This window comes from Callospermophilus lateralis, chromosome 18 (assembly GCF_048772815.1).
Source record: "Callospermophilus lateralis isolate mCalLat2 chromosome 18, mCalLat2.hap1, whole genome shotgun sequence".
NCBI classification, from domain to species: Eukaryota; Metazoa; Chordata; class Mammalia; order Rodentia; family Sciuridae; genus Callospermophilus; species Callospermophilus lateralis.
Window position 1 is genome coordinate 9,128,478 of NC_135322.1, and position 22,437 is coordinate 9,150,914.

Genomic DNA, 22,437 nt, shown 5'->3' on the forward strand with positions numbered 1-22,437 from the left:
GGCTGAGGAGACGCGTGGCTGTGGCTTTGGCCAAGGACAGGAGCGCAGGCGTCGCCAGCCCACGCCCAGCGGGGAGGGCCCGGGACAGGCAGCACCCGGGCCTTACCTTGCCCCCTCCCACGGGTCCCCTGCTGCCGCCTCCCTCTGGTGAGCCCAGCCCCCGCCCAGGTGGAGGGCCCCCCAGGTGTGGGGCATGCAGGCGCCAGGCTGGGGCGCTGCATGGAGCCAGAGAGTGGAAGCGGGTCGAAGTGGGAGGGGTGGCCTGCAGGAGAATCCCCAGCGCAGGTGAACAGGCTTGGGGAACAGGTGGTTCATGCAGAGGGAACAGGAGGGGACAGAGCAGGGACACCTGCAGTTCAGGAGAGGGGGATTTGAGTTTGGGGATTTGTCAGCAAGCCCTGGGGCGGGCTGCCTAGGAGATCTGTGACATCAGCGGGACCTTGAGACGCCCCACCTGTAAGGGGCCCATGCCAGACCAGAGAGCTGTAGGCAGAGGAGAGAGCAGAGAGGGAAGAAATAAACCAGGTGACAGGGACCCCCAAGGCACGTGCCCAGGATGGGGACGTGGCCGGGGGGACCAAGTCGAGACTGGTGGAACTTGGTGAAGGATTCAGGGACATGAGAACTAGGAAGGACCTTTGGATTTCTGCCTTGATTAGGACAGTTTGTTGGAGGGTGTGGGGACAGAGAGTTGGGGACATTGAGGCCGTGGACAGCTCTTTGAGGAATCTTGATGTGGAGGACAGAGGAAGATTCGGGGTGGGAGGGGGCTTGTCCCCAGGGTGGGAGGGGCCATCCAGCAGGAGGCATTGGCTCCAGGGGCAGAAGAGAAATGGAGGAATGGAGGTTGTGGGAACAGTGCCAGAGCTGGCAGTGACGGCCAGTGCCAAGCCCTGTGCGGGCTCCGCCTGGGCACAGTTGAATGTCATGAAATCCACCTCGGTGGCGTGAACCACCCCACTCCCCAGGGGCTCAGAGAGGTGGAGCAGCCTGACCAGGGTGTCACAGCAAGGAAGGTCAGAGGTGGGAGACGAGAGGCCTGGGGTGCAGAGGGACAGGGACACTTCCACCTTAACAAGGGGGGTGGACCTAGAGACCAGGAAAGTTCCAGTCTAGGGTGGGAATGCGAGCAAGGTCTTGGCTTCAAAGAGTGGCGAGCCTGGAACTTGGCAATACCAGGAACGTCTTGTCCCAGCCCAGACGTTACAACTCCCACTCGGATGCAGAATGCAGGGGTCAGCTCAGGAATGACTTAAACAGCCCTGGGAGGCAGCACAGCATAATGACTTGACTTCTCTGTGCCTTGGTTCCTGAACCTGGGAAATAGGGTGATCCTGCTGCCGATGGTCACTGCTTCACAGGATTAAATGAGCGGATAATAGAGAAGTTTCTGCACCCAATAAACAGGAACAGTGATCCTTTCCAGTGGTCCCACATGCGTGTTCCCTTGTCTGTCTCTCCCTCTCTGTGTCTCACACCCCCCTGCAACTGTCATCCCAGGGGGCAGTCTCTGTCTGTTGCTCTGAGCGAGACAGGGGCCCTCCTTCTGAGCCAGCCTCTCACCGATCCCCTGGGCCACTCAGTGCCTTCTGAGCCTCTGCTACACTCCACACCACAAGTTTTGTTACTGGTCCTAAATTCTACTTCCCTTCCCCATGCCTGCCCTCCATTCAGGAGTGGCCATGCAGCTTGCCTCAGCCCAGGTAAGAGGGCAGAAGTGAGGTGTGACCTGGGTGGAAGCTTTAAAGTCAGAACGTGGTCTGTGTCTCTTCCCCCTTGGCCATGAGGATCCATGATGGGTCCATAGTCACATGCTCTAATAGCCAGAGGCCCCACAGTGATGGTAACAACCTCGTAAGGCAATCAAGATATGCACCTTTCTTCCCTTTAACTGAGATGTTGGGGCTGTTTGTTACTGTAGCGCAGCACAGCCTATGCTGACTGACACATCTACTTCCGTGCAATCTGTCAGTCAGCTCCTCTGTGCGAACTCAAGAACCTGCACAGATGCCAAGGGAATAGACTAATGAGGAGTCCGAGCCAGAGCCCACAGCACCAAAAAGGTCCGTGGACAAGTCCCAGGAACTCCCCGAGGAGAGAGTCTGTAACATTCACTGTACTTCAAATTGATCAGTGACTTAAAATATCCCAGGATGTTGATTCTGGAGTCAGACTGTCTGGGTTCAAATCCCAGCTTCACCATTCACCAGCTGTGCTGCTGTGGGCAAGTTCCTTAACCTCTCTGTGCCAACTTGGGGAAGTTAACCTCCTTGACTTCATCTGTAGACAGAACCCACCATGCTGGTGTACTGAGATGATCAGGGAGGTGAGCCATCTGCACACCTGCCCCGGAGCCCGGTGAGGGCACCAGCACCAGCACCCACAGGGCCTCCACCCCATCCTCTCCTCCGCTGGTCCTCATCTGCATTATCCAACGTCATCTGTGGTGGCAGATAAACTGCAGATTCTCGATGGCTCCAGATGATCAAGGCCTGTAGTGACAGTGGTCAGGCAACTTCCCCAGGATGCTCCTCTCCTAGGTCCTGGGAACAGTCTCCCCTCGGCCCACAGTGGGTCTCTCTCCCCCTCCCTCCTTTGCCTTCTCCATCGGGACCTTCCCTTCCTCCCTCTGTGTTCCCAAAGTCTTCCGGCCTGTGTGTATCCGTTATCTGCTGTTGAGTAACAAACAGCCCCTCCCCTGGGGCTTGGAGGCTGGAGGCAGCTGCATATGGTCTCTCAGGAGTCTTGGTGTTGGCCATTGGTTCTCCCGTGCCATGCGGTGCCCCTGAGGTCACTCCTGTGCATTCTGGAGCTGGGCTGGGGCTAGAAGGTACAAGACATACTCCCCTGGGTGGCAGCTGGAGCTGTCTGTCCCCCGCACAGCCCCTTCCTCCTTTAGGTTGTGCTGACTTCCATCTGGCACAGGGTGAGGTGCCACCGTGCCACCGTGCCACCTTCAAAGTTCATCACTTCTTCTTCTTTTTTTTTTTTTTGGTACTGGAATTGAAAGCAGCGGCACTGAATCACTGAGCCTCCCCCAGCCCTTTATATTTTTTATTTAGAGACAGGGTCTCGCTAAGTTGTTTAGGGCCTCACTAAATTGCTGAGGCTGGCTTTGAACTTGAGGTCCTCCTGCCTCAGCCTCCTAAGTCACGTGTGCCACTGCGCCAGGCTCAGGCTCATGTCATTCCTGATGGTCAAAACAAGTCACAGATTCCAGGGGAGGGAAGACAGACGTCCCCTGGTGACGAGGAGCATGTGCGGGGGGGGGGGGGGCAGGGGAAGGAGGGAGTTGGTGGCTGTTTGTGGTCAGCCAAATAGAGCTCCCCAGGAGGCATCCACTCCTGGCCACCAGGACGAGGGTGTTGCCTTATGTGACTGGAAGGATTTTGCGGGTGTCACTAAGGGTCGTGGGGCAGACACTTGTCCTGAAGTGTCCAGGCTGTTCCTCTGTGCTGCATCCTGAGAAGGCGGCAGAGGGAGGTTCTGCTGTGCACAGAGAAGGGGATCTGCAGGTGGAGCCCAGGAGGCTGGCCGAGGCTGGCCTTGAAGACTGGTGAGAAGCAACGGGAGCCAAGCAGTGCCAACTTCCAGAAGTTTCCGGGAGCTGGAAGAGGCCTAGGACTGATCTTCCCAGAGCCAGTAGAAGAAAGGTGGCCTGTCCCCAGCTCAGTTTGGGCCAGGCGGGACTGTTGGGCGTTCTGGTGTCTGAGGGGCGGGACTGACTGCGTCTTGCTTTGACCCTGAAGTCCATGCTAATTTGCTGCAGGGGCTCTGGCCTCCTGGCCCCTCTGTACCTCCACATCTGTTCTTAAGTCGTGATGAAACCCACCATAGCAGCCCCTGGAGCTATGCTAACGTGTGGCCCGAGGCCTCTGCAGCCACCGCCACCTCCTTCCTCTAGAACTTGGTCATCACTCCAGAAGGACACCCCACACTCCTCAGCGGTCACTCCTGTCCTCCCTGCCCCAGCCTGGTGGCCGTCACTGCCTTCTGCCCCAGGGTCTCGCCCTTGGGGACATCTGGCTTAGGTGGCCTTTGGTGCCTGGCTTTGTCCACAGAGCAGCGTGGGGTGGACAGATGGTCCCCGCTGTGTGGCTGGAGCACTTGGTTTCCCGGTTCTCCAGTCCCGGACTCCAAGTTCCTGGAGTTTCTTTGCCAGGGCTCACAGGCTCTCAGGATGGTGGTTGGAGGTGCACTGGTCGCAGGTCCCCAGAGAAAGAGGGTCAGTGTGTGAGCATGGGGTGGGGGAGCTGGTGCTCTGTGCAATCATGGGGGCCAAGTTCAATCCTGTCAGTCCACCCGGCAGGCTGGAGACCCAGAAGAAACTGGTGCTGCAGGTCAAGTCCAAAGACCATCTGGAAGCGGAATTCCCTCTTCCACCAGGACCCCAGTGTCTTTCTCTTAAGGCCTTCAACTGATTGGCTACAGCCACCCAGAAAAATCTGCTTTTCTCCAATTCAGCTGATTTAAATGTTAATCTCGTTTAAAAATACTTTTCACAGCATCATGGAGTCTCGTGTTTGATCAAGTATCCGGGCATCGTAGCCTCGCAAAGTGAACACAACTAGCCACCCCTGAGGTCTCTCTCCCCTTCCCCGCTCTGACCACCCAGCAGTCACTGCCCAGTCACTGTCTCCTGAGCTCCACAGAAGTAAGGATGGCAGGCCAGTGACCGACCTGGGAGGTGACCCAGGGGCACTGGAGTGGGCCGGGCAAGGGTGGAAACATTAAAGGTCCTGTGGATGGCAGCTTCCCCCTGGGACCTCCAGGGGACTGTGCAGAACTTGCCCCTGCCTCCTCTTCCAGGGGGAGGATGTGTGGACACCAGCGACCCCCAGGGCCGCCTCCTGTCCTGGCACCAGGAAGGACTGGTTCCTGGCTCCTCCTCCATGGCCCGCCTGTGTCCCCTCAGGATTGCCTGAAGGACTAAAGTCAGACTCAAGGGAGGACTTGGGACATGCAGAGCTGGGGAGAGGAGGGAAGGGTTCCCAGCCTGATCGGAGCTTGGTCTTCAGTGCCTCCCAAGACACCTTGGCTGTCTCCTCTCCCTGTCCCCCGCCCTCCCTGTCCCCTGTCCTCCCTGTCCCGGGCTGTCTCACTGCAGTCCCCTGCTGGGGAGGTGGAGGATGATGGATTGAAAAGGGCAGCTGGGGTCAGCAGAGGAGGCTGCAGGACTGGAGGGGAAGAGGCAAGGGGAGGGGGGAGCAGAGCCACAGAAGGGGACAGGGGGGCCGGGGAGGCTGCAGGGACAGGGACAAAAGGACACAAGAGAGTGTAAGCCTGGAAGCCCACCGACTGCAACCCATGGGGCAGCAGGAGAGAGGCAGAGGTGGAGGTCCAGGTACAAGCCCAGCTCTCATCCTTGGCCAGGGCCTGAGGCCTCAGCACAGGGACACCAGGGACCACAGAGGGTGGATAGGAGGGAGAGGGGGACTCACCTGCCGGGTGAGGCAGATACGACAGAGACAGGGAGGCACAGAGAAAGGAGGGGCTCAGGGAAGAGGAGGAGGAGGAGACCAGGAGAGGAGGCCCAGAGAGCAACTGGGGACAAAAAAAGTAGACTCAGACAATACGGACAGAAAGACTGGGAGAGAAGAGAGACACGACACGGGGTCGGGGGAGAGGAAGAGCTGGGGGCGCGCCTTGAGGGGGACCCTGTGGCCTGAGTTCAGCCTACCCCGCCCTGGGCCAGGCGGGTCCCCTGGTGGCCTCTGCTGAGCCATGGCTAATGGTATGATTGCTTGGTGGGGCGGGAGGGAAGGGGCGGCTGGCGGCGGTGACAAATGAGCCGCTGGAGTCACTGCTGCAGTGATGGATGGCCTGGCGGGCAAGGGGTGCTGGGGCAGGGGACCCTCCAAGATAAATGTTTCCTTCTCCTGCAGCCGGAGGGGGAGGGGCCGCAGGGCCGTGTCCTCACCAAGAGCCGGGTGGGGAGGAAGGGGAGGCTGAAGCCGGGAGGATATGGGGGGAGTGGTGGCCGAGAGAGAGAGAGAGAGAGAGAGAGAGAGAGAGAGAGAGAGAGAGAGAGAGAGAGAGAGAGAGAGAGAGAAACTGTCTAGACAAAGAGACCAGAGGAGGAGAAGGACAGACAGACAGACAGACAGCAGGTCACACACCCTGGCAGGGAGAGAGAGGGGCCTCCTCTTCCCACGCCCTGAGCAGACACAGGCCCCAGAGTCCAGGAGGAAGGGACTGGGACAGAGACTTGGCCCCAAAGGGAGAGAGACAAACAGCTGATGACAGAGAGGGGACACTGAGGCTGAGCTGGCAGGACAGAGAGACAGGAGGGGCCTGGGCCTGTCCTGCTCTCTCCATCTGTTCCCACAGCCTCTGAGTGCAGATCCTGGCGGGGGTCTGAGCAGTGGTAGGCCGAGGGGGACCTGTGCTGGGGATGCCGGGCAGGCCCCCAGCGGCTCCCGGGTGGGCGTGGCCTGGGGTCTTCGGGCTGTGACACCGGCCCAGGGCCCCACCTCTCCAGCCAGGGGCAAGGGAGCAGCTCCGATGGGGTCACCCCCAGGCATCCGCGTGGAGGCCCAAGCAGGCCTCGGGGGGGTGAGCTGGCGCCTCTCGGAAGAGAAGGGTCCAGGGAGGGCGAGGGACATGGTGGGTCGGAGAGGAGGCCTGAGCTCAGGGGATGAGGCCTGCGTGCGCATGTGAGTGTGCCCTGAGCACGTGTGTGTGGCTGTGCGTGAGAAACTGGGGGGACCTGGGAAAGCGGGACGGACCCCCCCATCCCGAAGCCTCCCGCATCAGTTTCTCCGCAGACGCTCTCTCCTCTCCCTCCTCCCTGTCCCTGTCGTCCTCCTCCCTGTCCCTGTTTCATCAACTAGAAAGATTCACCAGGAGCCCCAGCTCCTCCTTGGGGGGCCTCCTGGGGGTGCAGGGTCCCCATCCACCCAGCCCTCTACGAACCTGCCTGTCTGCGCTCTCGCCCTCCCCCACTCGCCCCCAGGACTGTCCAGCGAGGACACTGGACACTTCCTTCAGCACCGGCTGAAGGGCAAAGGTGACATTCCCCTCCCCCCACCCCAGGGCACTAATCAAGACTGGGACCCCCATCCCTCACCCTGAGTCTCAGCAGAGGGTGCGGAGGGGGTGGGGCCGACAGAAGCTTTGCATCTTTAATTAAAAAGTGATTTAAATTAATTTTCTGCTCCAAAACCCCAATCTGGGGGGCGGTGTGCACAGCAGTGATTAAGGGCTCTCCAGACCCCTTCTCTGCCTGCCTTAAAGGGCCAGTGTCACCAGCAGGACAGTCAGTGGTGATCAAGAGCTGGGGGCTGGAAGGGCTACCTTGCGGGTACCTGGGACTCAGCCAAGGCCCCTGGAGGCTTGGCCCACACTGGCTTAACATTTTCTCCACTATCAGCCCCAAGCCTGTTGCAGGGTGGGGAGACAGGCTCAGGAAAGGAGGACCGGGCTGAGGTGGGTCCAGACTCCAGTTCCCAGGGAGACCCCTGGAGATGGCTATGGGAGCAGATGTGACAGGGTGTCAGGTGACAGAGAATGGGGAGAGAAAGTACAGGAGAGAGAGGAAGACAGAGAGAGGCAGGTGGGGGGAGACGGACAGACAGAGCTGAGCCCCTGGTGGGGGAAAGGGGCTTTCAGGGGCCTGAGGAGGATCAGGCCACCGTCTCTCCTTGTCCTTCCTCCAGAGGTCATGGTCATCACCCCCCCCCCAGCCCTGTTCACCTTCTCCATCAGGAAGTGCTGCTGTGCCTAACCCCAGGTTGCTAGGCTCCACTGGCTCCACTCCCCTGGCCTCACCCCTGCCCTGGGCCCGGGGGTGGCGGTGGGGATGGGGGGTCGTTTCCATGATGATGGCGCAGGGTGGGCTGTTTATGACACTCATAAAAGGCACCTGCCAGAGCCTGGCAGGGGTGCCACAGCCTCCAGCTGCCTCCTAGCTCTGCCTCCTGTTTCCTTTTCCTGAGCCTCTGTTTCTGCTCTCTATGGGACTCTGCCCCTTCTCTGGGTCCCTGTCCCCGCTTCAGGTCTTTGCCCCTTTCTCTGGGTCTCCATCTGCCCATCTCGGAGGGGGGCACTCCTGATCTCATCTCCTTGCTCTGCTGCTGTTCCTCTGAAGGAATGGTCTGTGACTCGTGGGGGTCAGGTCTCTCTTACTGGAAGGAGTATGGGCCACGGGCACCTCCAGGGAAAACAGGATTTCCACGCCATTTCAGGGGTTCTCAGGTCTCCTGACACCTGACTGTACTCCCCTGCAGGAGTCTCAGGATCCCCTCATGTAGGGAAAGCCTGCACAGCAGATGTGTGTCACTCGCCTGAGAACCACGAGTTCCAGGCCAGCCTAGGCAACTCAGCAAGACCCTGTCGCAAAATGAAAATAAAAGGGCTGGGGATGTGGCTCAGAGGTAGAGCACCCCTGGGTTCTATGCCCAGTACCCCCCAAAAAAACCCCAAACCCAAACCCAAACAAAAACCCCACCAAGCAACAACAGAAAATAAAGATGAAAGAAAGAAAGAAAGAAAGAAGCCAGCTACTGCAGAGACTAGGGACCAACCCTTCTGCCCTGACTCAGAGGCACCTGCCGCCCCTGGGGAGCTCCTCCTCCTCTAGGCTCCCTCCCTCATCTCCTTGGGTCTCTGCTCACAGGCCACCTCTGCTGAGGGCTCCCCCTGTAAATCGCCCTATACACACTCTGCTTTGTTCCGGAGTTCCAGCGCTTCAGGCACCCTTTCCACGACACATTTATTCACTGCCTTCTCTCTCCTCCTCCTCCCATCCAAGTGACTGTGGGCAGGATAAGTTTGTCTGTCTTTTGTCCCTACCCCATCCCCAGGGCACCCCCCCACCCCGGCACACACCAGGTACAAATCTTTCTTTATCTCACTAGAACATCCATTTCGAAGCTTGTCTTAGGAATCAGATAGGAGCCGTGGCCCTTCTCGCCGACATGCATGTCACCAGAGGCGCTGGGTGGCCTCCATTCTGGAGATTCACAGCCTGGCTGAGAGCCGAGGGGACTTGAGGCTAAGGACCTTGGAAAAGGCAGGAGTCAGAGCCGGGCAGAAGCACGGAGGGGCGCGCGAGACACACACACACACACACACACACTTGCCCCCAGGAATGGGCCAACAAGCAGACATGCGCCCAGACACCGCTGGGACACAGGCGCACACACGCACACACGCACCCGGCCAGGCACGCAGGCCCAGCGCGTCCCAGTCTCCCAGGGGAGGGCGGGAGGGGGCCAGAAAAGAAACTAAAATATCATATCGGAGTTTGGTGCCTCCCCGCCTCCTGATCTGCTCGGGTCTCAGTTGCCAGACTAGAGAGACTAGGGAAGTCACGGCGAGAGGAAGGAAGGGTGGCCAGAAGACCAGAGGAGAGAACCCGTCGGAGACCCTGGCGGTCGAGGGGGAAGGGCGACCCCGGGAGAGGGTGGGAGGGTGGGACCCGCGGACCCGACGCGGACCCCCGAGCCTCGGATACAAAGGCCGCGGGAGGGCGGGGCGAGGGGAGGGGCGAGGAGGGAGGGGAGGGGACGAGGGGAGGAGAGGGGAGGGGGATAGTGGAGGGGAGGGGGAGGGGGCTCCGGCGCCCGCCCCGCCCGCGCCCCAGCCACCGGCGGACAGTGGGTTAAGCATCTCCGCGGTGGAACTTCCGGATGTGACCACAGAGAGGGAGAGACCCGGAGCGGGGCGCGGGCGCGGGGAGCGGGGAGCGAGCGCCCGCAACGCGCCGGACCCGCCGCTGGGAGCCGCCCCCGCCGCCGCCCGGCCCCGGGCAGCTCGGCTCGGCCGAGTCCTCCCTCCGCCACCAGCGCGGCCCCGGGCCCCGGGCGGAGGCCTCGGGCGACCCTAGCGGCTGCTGCCCAAGCCGCGATGAGTCCCCGGCTGTGACCCCGCGGGGGCGGGCCGGGTCCATGCTCCGCGCCGCCGCCCCGCCCGGCGCCTGCCGCTGACGGCGGCGGGTGGGGGGCCCGGCACCCACCTCCCGCCGCCCCGGGGCTGCGCCCTCCCCACCCGCCAGGCCCTGGAAGGACCCTGGAGCTGCCGCCGGCATCAGCCCATGGCCCGGAGGGTAGGAACGGGGGCGGGGACCCCCGCGCCCCAGCCGCTCTTCGCGTCCCCAGCCCTGCAGCCCCCGTCTCCGGGGCTCCGGTTCTGGGCCCACCTCGCCCTCTCCACCGGCTCCTCCCCTCACCCTCTGCCCCTGTGTCTTTCCTTCTCAGTGCCCCTCTGCCCCCCTCCTTTGCCACAGCGTCTCACCCTCCCCCTGGCCCTCGGCGTCCCTCTTTCTGCTTCTGGGTCCTCTCTATCTCGGGCCCTTTATCCCTACCCCGAGCCCCGTCCTCTTCCTTTTCTGCTCTCCCCTCTCCTCTCCCCGACTCCGATCTACTTTTGTTGGAGCCCTCTATTCCCAGGCTAGGGGTGGGGACCGTGCTGGAGACCGTGCTGGGAGAGGTCGGGCTCTCCAGGCTGCTGGACAAGCGATTGTCTTTTTGAGAGATAGAATGAGACAGGAGAGGAGCTGAGCACCGGCTTGGGAGGGTGGGGACAGGAACATGGCAGGAGGTGAGGACCCTCTTAATAGAGGGTGATGAACAGCAGGAGCAGTTGGATCCAACTTAAGGGCTCTGGAGAAGTTTGAAGAGGAAGTCAAAGAGCGTCAGGGATGAGACAGACGCAGAGCCTGGGCCACTAAGTGTGTCCAGGGTGGGAGGCGGAGCCGGATTGGAACACTCCTGTGCTCCGCCCTTGCCTGTCCTTTTGCATCTTGGAGCCTCAGTGTCTTCATCGCCAAGGACAGGGCTTGACCCGGTGATAGAAAGATCCCTCCACTTCCCAGGCCGTGGGCGGGCGCTTGATTCCTTGATGACCCAACTCAGAAGTGTGCCCTGAATGCTCGGGACTCTCTTTGGGGCTGTTTGCAGTGTGTGTTGGTGGGAGGCTGGGGCTGTCCTGAGCGCCTCCTTCATGTGTCACCCATTTATTCGTTCCTGGGCCTGGTTCCTGTGCCTCTCTGTGCGTTTGTAGGGGCCTCTTGGGTATTTGGGGGGATGGCACTCGAAACCTGCAGGTTATAGGGGATGTGCACTAAAGTGTATCTGGAGGGAGGTCGTTTGGGTGTGACTGACACACAAGAGTGCACGTGGGTTGGTGTGCATGGCTATGTGTGTGTCACGTGATGGGGTGGGCTGTGACAAGTGGTTAACACATTCAGACATGCACATTTGACAACTGAAACGAAATGGAAGTGGCAGAAGGCTGAGCGTGTCTACCTGCTTGTGTACACACAGTGCCCTGGTTCTATGGGAGGTGTCCCCACCAGAGCCTCTCCTGTCCGCACCCTCCCCTTCCTGCATTCATTCTCCCCCTATCTCTCCTGCTCTCTCTGTGTCTCTGAACCTCCCTGCCCTCTTCCTTCCCTTGGCAGTCACCTGCCAGACCACCTGGGACCCCCACCCAACTGCTCCAGCTCTTCCTCCAGGTCCTCTTGCCCACACACCAGGACCCCTGATGGGACATTTTTTACAGTCCAGGGCACAAGAGGAGGCCTGGCTCTCAGTTCCACAGACAGCTCCATAGGACATTGGAGGGGGTGTTAAGCGAGCAGGGGACACCTGGGGACAGAGGGCACACCTCCTGGGTCCTAGGGTAGGGAGGCTGTCTGGCTGGTAACTGAGTCTTGGGGCCTCTGACAACTCCTGGGGCTCTCTTTCAACTTCCCCCAGTACGATGAGCTACCCCACTACTCAGGCATCGTGGACGGAACAGCAGCCCTGGCAGGCTTCTCTGAGACAGTGCCCTCTGCACCCCGGGGCCCTGGGCCCTACGGCCCCCACCGGCCTCCCCAGCCCCCGGCCCCAGGCTTGGACAGCGACGGCCTGAAGAGGGAGAAGGATGAGATCTACGGGTGAGTGGGGGGGCTCCGGGCTCATCTCTGTCTCACGCTGGTATCTCTCTGCGGGTCACTGTGTGGGTTCCTGTCCCCGTCTAGTGGCTCCACACCCCCCTCATGAGCTCCGCCCTCCTGCCTCCCTCAGACACCCGCTCTTCCCACTGCTGGCCTTGGTCTTTGAGAAATGTGAACTGGCCACCTGCTCACCCAGAGATGGGGCCAGCGCTGGGCTGGGCACACCCCCCAGCAGCGACGTCTGCTCCTCTGACTCCTTCAACGAGGACATTGCGGCCTTTGCCAAACAGGTGGGCAGCCCCAGCCAGGGAGCACCCAGAGGGCCAGCAGGGTGGGACCGCTGTCCCTTACGGCCTCTCTTTTCCCTCCAAGATCCGCTCCGAGAGACCTCTCTTCTCCTCCAACCCAGAGCTGGACAACCTGGTGAGCCAAGCGGACAGCTGGTACCCACCCTGTGGCCCCCTCCATGGGCTCCCCCGCCCTTCATATCCCTGGCTTGAGGGGCCTGCAAACCCCCACCCTGTTTGGCAACAGGATCAGTGTCACCCGTTTGCAACAGTGCAGAGCCTAGAGTTTGAGAACAGACTGGTGGCCTGAGTTTGGAGCCCAGCTCTGTGAGCCAGGGCAAGTGGTGCCAGCTCTCTGGGCCTCATGTCCTGGTGGGTAAAGGAGGGGAGAGAGGAGAGGAGGAAGGGAGAGAGAAGGGGGAGAAGAGAGAAACGCCCTGAGCTCCAGCCAGGGCTTTCTACTGGCCAAACCCTTTGGCAAAGGGCTCTGGGAAATGTGGTTTGCCCAGAAGGGTGGGAAAGTCAAGGGCAAACGGCAGGGGATGGGCGTGCCCGCCTGGTGCCCCTGCTTCTGTGTCCTCTCCACCCAACTCCCGGGGTCTCCATCTCTGCCTCACTCTCTTCTTCCCACTGCCTTCCTCTCGCTCTGACATTGTCTTGATCATCCTCTGTCACTCTTTCTGTCTGTGTTCCCCACCCCGCCCTCAGATGATCCAGGCCATTCAGGTGCTCCGGTTCCACCTGCTGGAGCTGGAGAAGGTGAGTGCTCCCCACCTGCCACGCCCTCACTTGCCCCCAGCAGTCTCTGCCCCACTGGAGTTGAAGCACAAGATGCCCCCACCCCTGTGCACCCCAGTCCTGGCCCCCGGGTGGCGCCCCCAGTACCCCGGTGCCCCCCCAGGTCCACGACCTGTGCGACAACTTCTGTCACCGCTACATCACCTGCCTCAAGGGAAAGATGCCCATCGACCTGGTCATCGAGGATCGGGATGGCGGCTGCAGGGAGGATCTCGAGGACTATCCAGCCTCCTGCCCCAGCCTCCCAGACCAGGTAGGCCCAGGACGCAGTGCCAGGTGTCACCCAGCAACCACAGCCAGGCAGGCTTAAACACAGCGGGAGGGCATACCACACCACCACACCCCAGACATGGGGTGTTGGTTACGGGGCAGCATTGCACATGGCCACCCGCCGTCTACACAGCAGCTGCACAGACTCGGAAACAGCTGGACCACAGATAGGCGCGCCTGTGCACACGGACACACACACACCACACACGTTAACAGCTGTGGACACCACCTACTGGCTCCGCTGCACCCATGCAGGTTCCCACACAGATACCCAAACAGGTGAAGTGGCGCCCACTCTGCAGGCCACAGTGAAATCACGCCCTGAAGCACCCTGTCCACGCAGCAGCATGGGCCCTAGGGCCGCTCCAGCACCGCCTTCTAGAGCAAGTGTGGATGCAGCGTGCACACCACACTTGGTCACAACAGGCTCCTGGGTGGAGCGAGAGCCAAACAGTCCCCTGTGATGCCACACGCGCTCAGGTCCAGACACTCTGGGAGTCGGACTAACCATGGTGCCTGTGCATGCACACAACTCCAGCCCTGTCCCACGGATGCGCATGTGCACACGCGCTGACCCCCTCAATAGCTACAAGACTCCAGCCAGACTCTTCCACCCGGATTTGAAAATAGCTCCCAGACTTGGATATAGCTGCACAGGGTCAGACCCAGCGAAGCAACAAGATAAAGTAGCACTGGCTCCGTTACAGTGGTGGCACAGTTCATGAACCGCGTAGCAGCTCTGACAGAGAACAGTGAAACTTTGTGGAGTAAAGTCACGAAAGGACCACGCCCAGACATCTACACCACTGACACACAGTCACATGATGGCACACGACACAGCTTTGGGCCTGGGGCTCACAGCTGCCACCAAACAGCCTCAAGACCTGACCTTGCCCTGTAGTACATACACCCAGGGAGCAGCCCTGCGGGTGAAGATGGGACTCGGCTCTTCGGGAGGCTCTTATTCAGACCTCACACAGCCTGGATGCTCTTGAAGGACACTCAGCCATAGTCACACCCGCCCAGATGTTCTCACAGGTGTGTACCCACTTGTGCAGAAATCACAGCTGCCACGTACACAGCCTCAGGGGACAGGATGGTACCCACCTGTGATCTCAACGGCATCTGCAATGCCAGGGACTCGGGAGGCTGAGGCAGGAGGATCACAAGTTGCAGGTCAGCCTGGACAACTTAGCAAGACCCTGTCTCACACCAAAGAGAAACAGGCTGGGGATGGAGCTCAGCGCTAGAGCACAGGCCTAGCGTCAGGAAGGCCCAGGTTCCAGCCTCAGCACTGGGAGAAAAACAGAGAAAAACAGAACTTAGAATCATCCAAGTCAGATCCAGCCACACGGGCAAGGCACAACCACCAGTGCTGGCACATGCCGCAGCCACAGCCTGTCTGGGGTCAGCCAGGGCCTCTTGGGGTCCTCAGGTACACACTCACATTCAGACAGGGCATGTTCACTTACAGGCCACATGAAGGTCTCAGGAAGCTTCAAACTCATCGGCTTGGATATACTCACGGGCAGCACCCAGTCAGATCTGGAAACAGAAGAGCTTCAAGTCACAGCCACCGACATGGTCACAAGCTCCCGGACCTGAGCGATTCTGAAATTGAACACAACTCACCCTATAGCACGCCCAGTTGCATGATTCCATATAGACATATGGAGTCTGGGAAAATCCCTGAGCCCCAGTGGGAAGCAGAGCACATCCAGCAGGGTGTGGGAGGTGGGAGGGGCTGTACACATGGTGGGCGGGCTTGAGTGCAGGGGGGTACCCCAGTTTGGCAGCTGCAGGCAGCTGTTTCCAGTGGTTGCCAGGACTAGAGAGATGAACAGGATGTTGCTGAGACTTTGGTGGAAGGACACAGCGAGTCTGGCAGAAACCAACCCAATCTTAAACCAAATGACAAAAGAAATCCTCACATGGTGCCTATAGGTGGGCCGGCCTCCTGGGTCACAGCTGGGGCATAGGGTGAATCGAACACATTGCCAAGTTCCTCAAAGTGTGTCAGAGTTTGGGTAAAGAAAATACAGCCCTGGCAGACACAGTGACTCACACCTGTAACCCCTGAGGCAGGAGGATCATAGGAGGCCAGCCTCAACAACTTAGGAAGACCCTGGCTCAAAAAAAATGTTCCGTGCTAGAGCTCACTCCTAGCATATGGAAGGCCCTGGATTCAGTCCCTACTGCTGGGGGTGAGGGAGGAAGAAAAAATAAAACACAATCCCCAAATCCCTGATCTGCAATTTTAAGACCTTAAAGTATCTGAAATCTCCGATTTGGGCTCCCCTGCCCCATAAGTCCAGCGCCAACTCATTTGGCAGCAAAAATCTGACCTGAACTAATGGGAGACTATTTATAGCCTTTATTTATTCCACTTAGTTAAATATCCATCCGTTTTGCTACAGAAATGTTAATGAGTTTGATGATGAGGTTATGTCCCAGACCCTGCTGGGGGCGATTAAGGAAATACACCGTGAATGCGCTGATTTCCTGTTTGAAGTGTGAGGAGTTCTGAACTGAATTGCCCCTTGTCCCAAGGATTCCAGATATGGTGCTGTAGACCTGTGTCTGCTCATCTTTCCCGGGTAATTGCTGTGTGCCTTTACATAGATCAGCTCACCGAACACACCCTGAAGTGAGAACTGTTACTGTCCCCCATTTCCCAGTAGAGAAACTGAGGCACAGAGAGGTGAAGTGACTTGCCCAAGATCACACAGCCAGGAAAGGGAAGAGGCAGAAACAAACTTCCCCTCAAGAAGTCCCAGCTACGGAGCACGTGCTCCCTGTGCTTTTCGGTGCCCCGAGTCTTGGCATTGACGCCCAACTCCTGTTTTCTAGAATAACACATGGATCAGAGACCATGAGGACAGTGGGTCTGTCCATTTGGGGACTCCGGGTCCATCCAGCGGGGGCCTGGCCTCTCACAGTGGGGACAACTCCAGCGACCAAGGTGAGGAACTTGGGAGGTGGAGAAGAAGCATGGGGGTTGGTCCAAGGATTGACTAGACCACATGGAGGACTTTCAGAGGGGCCCAGAGAACTGAGGTCTGGTGTCTAGGGCGAGGGTTCTGGGGTCCTCAGTCCCCTGCTCTTCACTGTTCACCAGTGCAGCCTGCCTGTGTCCCCTCAGGAGATGGGCTGGACACAAGCGTGGCCTCTCCCAGCTCTGGGGGAGAGGACGAGGAGCTGGACCAGGAGCGGCGGCGGAATAAGAAGAGAGGGATCTTCCCCAAGGTGGCCACCAACATCATGCGAGCCTGGTTGTTCCAGCACCTCTCGGTGAGAGCCCTGCTGCCCAGGTGCGGGGTGGGCCTGGAGAAAGATGCGGGTGACCAAGCCCCTAGAGGAACCTGGAGATGAGACTCAACAGGGGAGGGGGCCACGGAGGAGACTCACTCAGATGGGGAGGACAGGAGCAGTTCTCAGGTGTGTGCGACAGCCCATCACCATCCCTCAGTCACCCCCCTCCATCAGACACAGCCCTGGGCTGTACAGATGAGGAGACTGAGACCCAGAGGGTTAGGGCTTGCTCCAGGTGGCACAGCGGGAAGTGGTTTCAAATGCAGGTGATCTGGCCTTCACCACCCACCCCGCACCCTCATGGAGACAGGCAGAAGAATAGTCAGGGAGGGACTGAGGGACAGAGGGACAGAGGCAGGGGACTGAGTCGCGATGTAGGGAGTCCCAAGCCAGGGCCATGTGGGGTGGGAACAGGGGTAGGGAGAGGCACACGCTGGGACCCTGACGGAGAGGGGGAGCAGGGCCAGCCCCTGCCCCACAGAGCCCCCCTTGTGGTGGAGCCCCCTAAAGCAAGTTGGCCAACCAGCCTCGAGTTGCTGGAAAGGGCCCGGCTGTGGGGTGATCGCTGGGTGCCCGCTGGGCTTCGCCTTCCCGGGTGGCTGTCCTGCCCAACTTGTGCCACCATCCCTTGTCCCTGAGGGCCAGGCCAGGCACTGGGGGCCAGGGGGCGCCTGGGCAGGCAGAGTGACTCTTGCCCGTGGCTGCAGCACCCGTACCCCTCAGAGGAGCAGAAGAAACAGCTGGCACAGGACACGGGGCTCACCATCCTGCAAGTCAACAACTGGTGAGTAGCGCCAGGTCGCTGGGCAGCGGGTGGGAGGCCGGCACTGTCCGCGGTGCTGAAGGAGGCCTGGGCCGCAGCCCCTGCACCCGCTGTCCCCTCTCCCCGCCCCGTCCGCCCCCGCCTGCCCCTCCTGACGCCCTTGGGTCCCGTGACTGGCTCCAGGTTCATTAACGCCCGGAACGCATCGTGCAACCCATGATCGACCAATCCAACCGCACAGGTACGGGTCGGGGCGGGGGACACGGCTCTGAGCACGTTAAGGAGGGAACCCCCCTGGCCCCCCCTCACCCGACCCCTTCCTAGGGCCAGGCGCCGTCTTCAGCCCCGAGGGCCAGCCCGTGGCAGGCTACGCTGAGACTCAGCCGCATCTGACTGTCAGGCCGCCCGGTAAGGCCAACCCCACCTGGACCCCACTCCTTCTTGTTTGCAGAGGGGAACAGCAGACGCCAGTGCAGATGTCCTGGTCCCACCTTCTCCAGGCTCAGCTGTCACAGGGAAAGGAGTCACTTTTTCTTAAAGGGCCAGCACCCTCTTAAAACATGACTCAGCCTGTCCTGGTAGAGCAGCCAGGGGTGAAGGAAGGGTGGGAGGCACAGAGGGGCATCAGGGGTGGGAAGACCCACTAACTTTCCCCTTTCCCCTTCCAGGCTCAGTGGGCATGAGTCTGAACTTGGAAGGAGAGTGGCATTACCTATAGAGACGGAGTTCAGGAGTGTGAGTGACCTATTTCTGGGGTGCACAGCTCTCAAATCTTCATGAGAACTCCCGGCTCCAGCAGTGGGTCCATCCCTCCATGGCAGGGTCTGCCTGGGTGCCTGAACTGAGGCTCCTCCAGGGCTCAGTGGAAAGATGACTCCTCAGTCAACACCTGCCCCCATCCACCCGGCCACTCACCCTGCCATATATCATCCGTCAGTCATCCACCCACCACCCATCCACCCCGCCCCCACTCCCTGCCCACTCTCAATCCCGCTAACTGCCCTCACACACCCACTCACCGTCTACCACCTACCCAGCCACCCAGTGGCCGCCACAAGACCCGCCCACTGTCTCACCAATTGTCCATCCACTCACCTGCCACCCGCCACAGAAACGCAGAACAGCCTGTGCAAAGGCCCAGGGTGTAGAAGGGCTTCCACGTGGCCTTCTAAACCACCCCGACTCTCCAGGGTTAAATCCCTCTGTGGCTCTCGGGGGTCACTGGACAGTCGGAACTCTTAAGTATCCATCCGTCCATCCAGTGCACATGCCCTGTGCCCCTCTGTGCCCATCCTGTGCTGGGAGGTGCTAGGGACACAACAGTGGCCATGAAAACGCAGCCCTGCCCTCCAGGACACATAGTCCCAGTGGGGAGACAGGCCCACCCCAGAGGGCGATGACCCAGGATGGGCCACTTGATGTGGAGCCCTAGGAGTGGGAGGAGCCAGGAGGGGCCATCAGTCCCAGGAGGTAGGGGTTGGGGGTGGTGTTTGACCCAGACCAGAGCATTCATGGAGGGCTCCCTGGAGGAGACGACTCTTGCTGACCCAAGGGTGGATTTCCAGCAGAGAACCCCTATGTGAAGTACCGGAGCCCTAGAGGTCTCTGGGCGTTGAGATGGCGCCCACCCCACACAACACGGAGGGAGGCTCGGGTGGGGGCGCAGGCAGGTGGGTAAGGACCATGGGGGCCTGGGGCATGGGGTCCCAGGGTCCTGGGGCCTGAGCTGGGAAGGAGAGGTGGGTGGGTTTGCCCAGGCCTGGTGGGCTGAAGGGCTCAGCTCTGCATGGCAGGGGTGGCCCTGGCTGAGTGGCAGCTTGGTGATGGGGGTCCTCGTCCTGTGTCCCCAGCTCCCCAGCCACTTTCTCGCCCTCGTCCCTCTCTGCCCCCTCTTCAGTCCTCTCTGTCCCTGGACACACCCCTACACTCGCCCAGTCCCTCCCACGTCCCTCCCCCTGTCCCACTCTCTCTGGGTGTCCTTCTCCGCCTCTCCTCAGCTGCCTCTGTCCGTCCCCTCTGTTCCCACACTCCCCTCCATCTCCCGCAACCCCCTGCTCTGGGGTCCCCTCCTCACCCTTGTCCCTCGGTCCCTCTCCCTGCATCTCCCTGCCTCACTTCAGGGCTGTGCACAGAGGGACGGACGTGACCAGCCCTCCCGGCCTCCTGAATGGCCTTTCCTCACCTCCCACAGACTCCAGCCTCCAGAGGCGACCACAGCCTGTGCCCACTTGGTCCCTGCCAGGCCCTCTGCTTCAGGACTCCAGCTCCAAAGGCCCCTCCACTTAATGCCTACCTCCCTGGGGCCCCACCGGGACATGGGGGACCTGAGCGTCCACTTGAGGGTCTCTCAAGGACACAGACAAGACCTCCAGGCCCTGCACCTGCTTCTGCCTTCACTTTTGCCTGGGACCTGAGAGCCTGGGCATGGTCCGCAGAAGATGGTGGCCAGGGCCCACCTCCAGGACAGAGAAGGGACTGGGAGTGGGCTGGGGCCATCGGGGAAGGGGGTCACCCGGATCCGACATTTGGGGGCGATTCCTTCACCCTCCCACCCCATCCCCCCTCCGCCTCCCCCTCCCCCTTCTCTGATGTCTTCTACTTTTTTTTTTTTTTTAAAGATAAAGTCTTAAAAACAAAGCCACCAATTCGAATCCTTGTGTCTCTTCGAGATTCCAAACCTCAGAACTCTGAGGTTCCAGAATCCTGATGATGCAATGACAGGCGGTCTTTATCCTGCTCTCTGTGGGGGCGCCTAACGTACCTCCGTTAGCTACCGCGGGTGTCAAACTGCCTGGAACTTGTGCCCATCATGCGGTGGTTGGTGGATTACACTAGACACAGAAGTTCTGGTGGCTTCCAGGGCCCACGTGCTCATCTACTGTCAGTAGGGACCAGTCGGGGCTCTGCTCCTGGGGGCTGGCTGGCTGCAGGGGCCGCAGGAGTGAGGGACCACGGCTCTCGTCAAGCAGGAGGCTGTCTGGTTTGTTCCCACAGAGGTGGCCGGGCTCCAAGGGGCCCCACGATTAGTTTGTTCTGCAAACTGCATCCTCTTGGCCACTTTAAAGTTTCAAGGCCACCCACCCAGAACCCAGGGAAGAGAAACGGACTCACCTCTTGTGGGTGACAGGGTGCCCCAAATTCACATCACGAGACGTGGACACCGGAAGGATAAAGAATCGTGGCCACTTTTCCATCAGCCTTTCCCATGGGGGCTCACGGACTCGTCCTGATGGGGGCCCCGGGCAGCCTGTCCTTGCCAGGGGCTTGAGAAGGGTGCCCACCTGTGCGTGGACGTGGGTGCTGATCCTTCCCCTGCGATGCATTTGCTATGGATCTGGAGCAAGCGGCTTCGCTCCCATGGGCCTCCATCTCCGTATCTGGGAGATGGGGCTGCAGACTGTCTGCCTCACAGGATTGTCGTGCGGATTAATGAAGATGTTGCAGAGAAACTGTGCAGGCTGGGCCTGGCGCGGGGTAAGACTGGGTCCAAGGCAAGGGTTGGTGCTGGGGTTGGGGCTCAGTGCAGGGTGCTTGCCTAGCAGGTGTGAGGTCCTGGGTTCGACTCTGAGGCTCAGAGGTTGGGCTGACCATCCACTGGGCTCTGAGCTCACCAGTCCTCTACCTGCTCAGCGAGACACCGGCCAGGCTCAGTGTGGAGTCTATTTCTCTCTAGGCTCCATTTCTTTCCCTCCATCTCCCTCTGCTCCATCTTTTCCAGTCTCTGTCTCCCCGTCCCCATCCACCCTCATCTCGGAGTCTCAGGTGAGCTGTCTCCCTCCTGCCTGTCTCACCTCACTTGGGCCACTCAGGGCCTCTGTCTCTTCCTCAGCTCTGTCTTTGGATCTCTCACACATTCATGCTTGCACCCAAGAGGGCCACTCACGGATGTTGTGTGCAGCAGGACAGGGGACAGGGCCAGATCCTTGCTGGGCCTCACAAGCTGCGACCTCACCTGCTCTCAGGCATGGAAGCACCATTGACACAGCTGTCCTTCAAGAAGTTGCACCCTGAAAGCCCCGAGGCGCACACAGGGGCCCTGAGGCTAGAACCCATTTCCACCTGCCTGGGAGACCCACTTTCTAGAGTCCTGAGATGCTGTCCAGCCGCTCATCCGCTCAGAAGGTCTTCTCGCCATTCACTATTCTTGCACAAAGTGTCTCCTGAGGTCCGGTCCCTGTCTATCCCCACCCTGCAACACCAGTGGACAAAAGTCCACATACTTTGGGCAAAACCCTGCCCCCAGGAGCTGATTGACAATGAACCAAAAAAAAAAAAAAAAAAAAAAAAGTAGCCCTCAGTCTGCAGGGAACTGGTTCCAGACCAGGGAACCAAGCTTCCAGGTGTTCAAGATTTGATAGGACTCCAGCACATTCTCCAAAACAGTTGTTTTGTTTTGTTTTGTTTTGATACCGGGGATGGAACTCAGAGGCACTGAACCACTGAGCCACATCCCCAGCCCCTTTCTGTTTTTTATTTAGAATCAGGGTCTTGATGAGTCGCCAAGGACCTTGCTAAAGGGCTGAGGCTGGCTTCGAACTCGCAATCCTCCTGCCTGCCTCAGCCTCCCAATTGTACCTGGCACATTCACCCCCATACTTTAAATCACCCCGCGTGCCTCATACTTCCCGAAGCCTGCGGTGCTGGGCAGGTAGTTGTGACGCTGCATCGTCTAGGGGGAAACGACAAGAAAAACGTCCACATGCTCAGTACAAGCGCCATTACAATTTTTCCATTATTTTCCATCGTCATTGGCAGAATCCATGGGTGGAGAACCTGCTGTACCTCATTTAGTCTCTTGGAAGGTGACAAATGTGTCACAAAAAGCAGAGCAGGGTATGGATGGGCTTGTGGGCTGTCACTCTGTGAATTCATTGACCCTTCGTCGCAAGTGCTGGGCTGCAGGAGCCCTGACCCTATCAGCCTGCTAAACCCCAGGGCAGCCCCAGGAGGGGTGCCACCAGGTTTCCACTCCCAGGCAAGGACTCTGAAGCCCAGAGGGGTGAGGTTGGTGGCCCAGGGTCACATGGCTGGGGTGTGGAGAGCCCGCTGGGACCCGAGAGGCCCGACCCTGTCTGCGGCTTGTGCTCCAGGCTCTCTGATTACAGGATGGCGTTTAAACAGAA

General features: G+C 59.7%; 1 protein-coding gene across 1 annotated transcript; it reads left to right on the plus strand.

Moving 5' to 3' along the window:
* Positions 1–9,767: 9,767 nt before the first annotated feature.
* On the plus strand, positions 9,768–19,662 carry Meis3 (Meis homeobox 3). The gene is given in 14 exon segments (XM_076837452.2): positions 9,768–10,048; positions 11,703–11,884; positions 12,015–12,174; positions 12,257–12,307; positions 12,880–12,930; positions 13,073–13,222; positions 16,090–16,201; positions 16,382–16,530; positions 17,259–17,335; positions 17,498–17,511; positions 17,514–17,555; positions 17,639–17,722; positions 17,983–18,049; positions 19,506–19,662. Coding segments are annotated over 13 exon segments (1,134 nt in total). The 5' UTR covers positions 9,768–10,036; the 3' UTR covers positions 18,033–18,049; positions 19,506–19,662.
* The last annotated feature ends 2,775 nt before the right edge of the window (positions 19,663–22,437 follow it).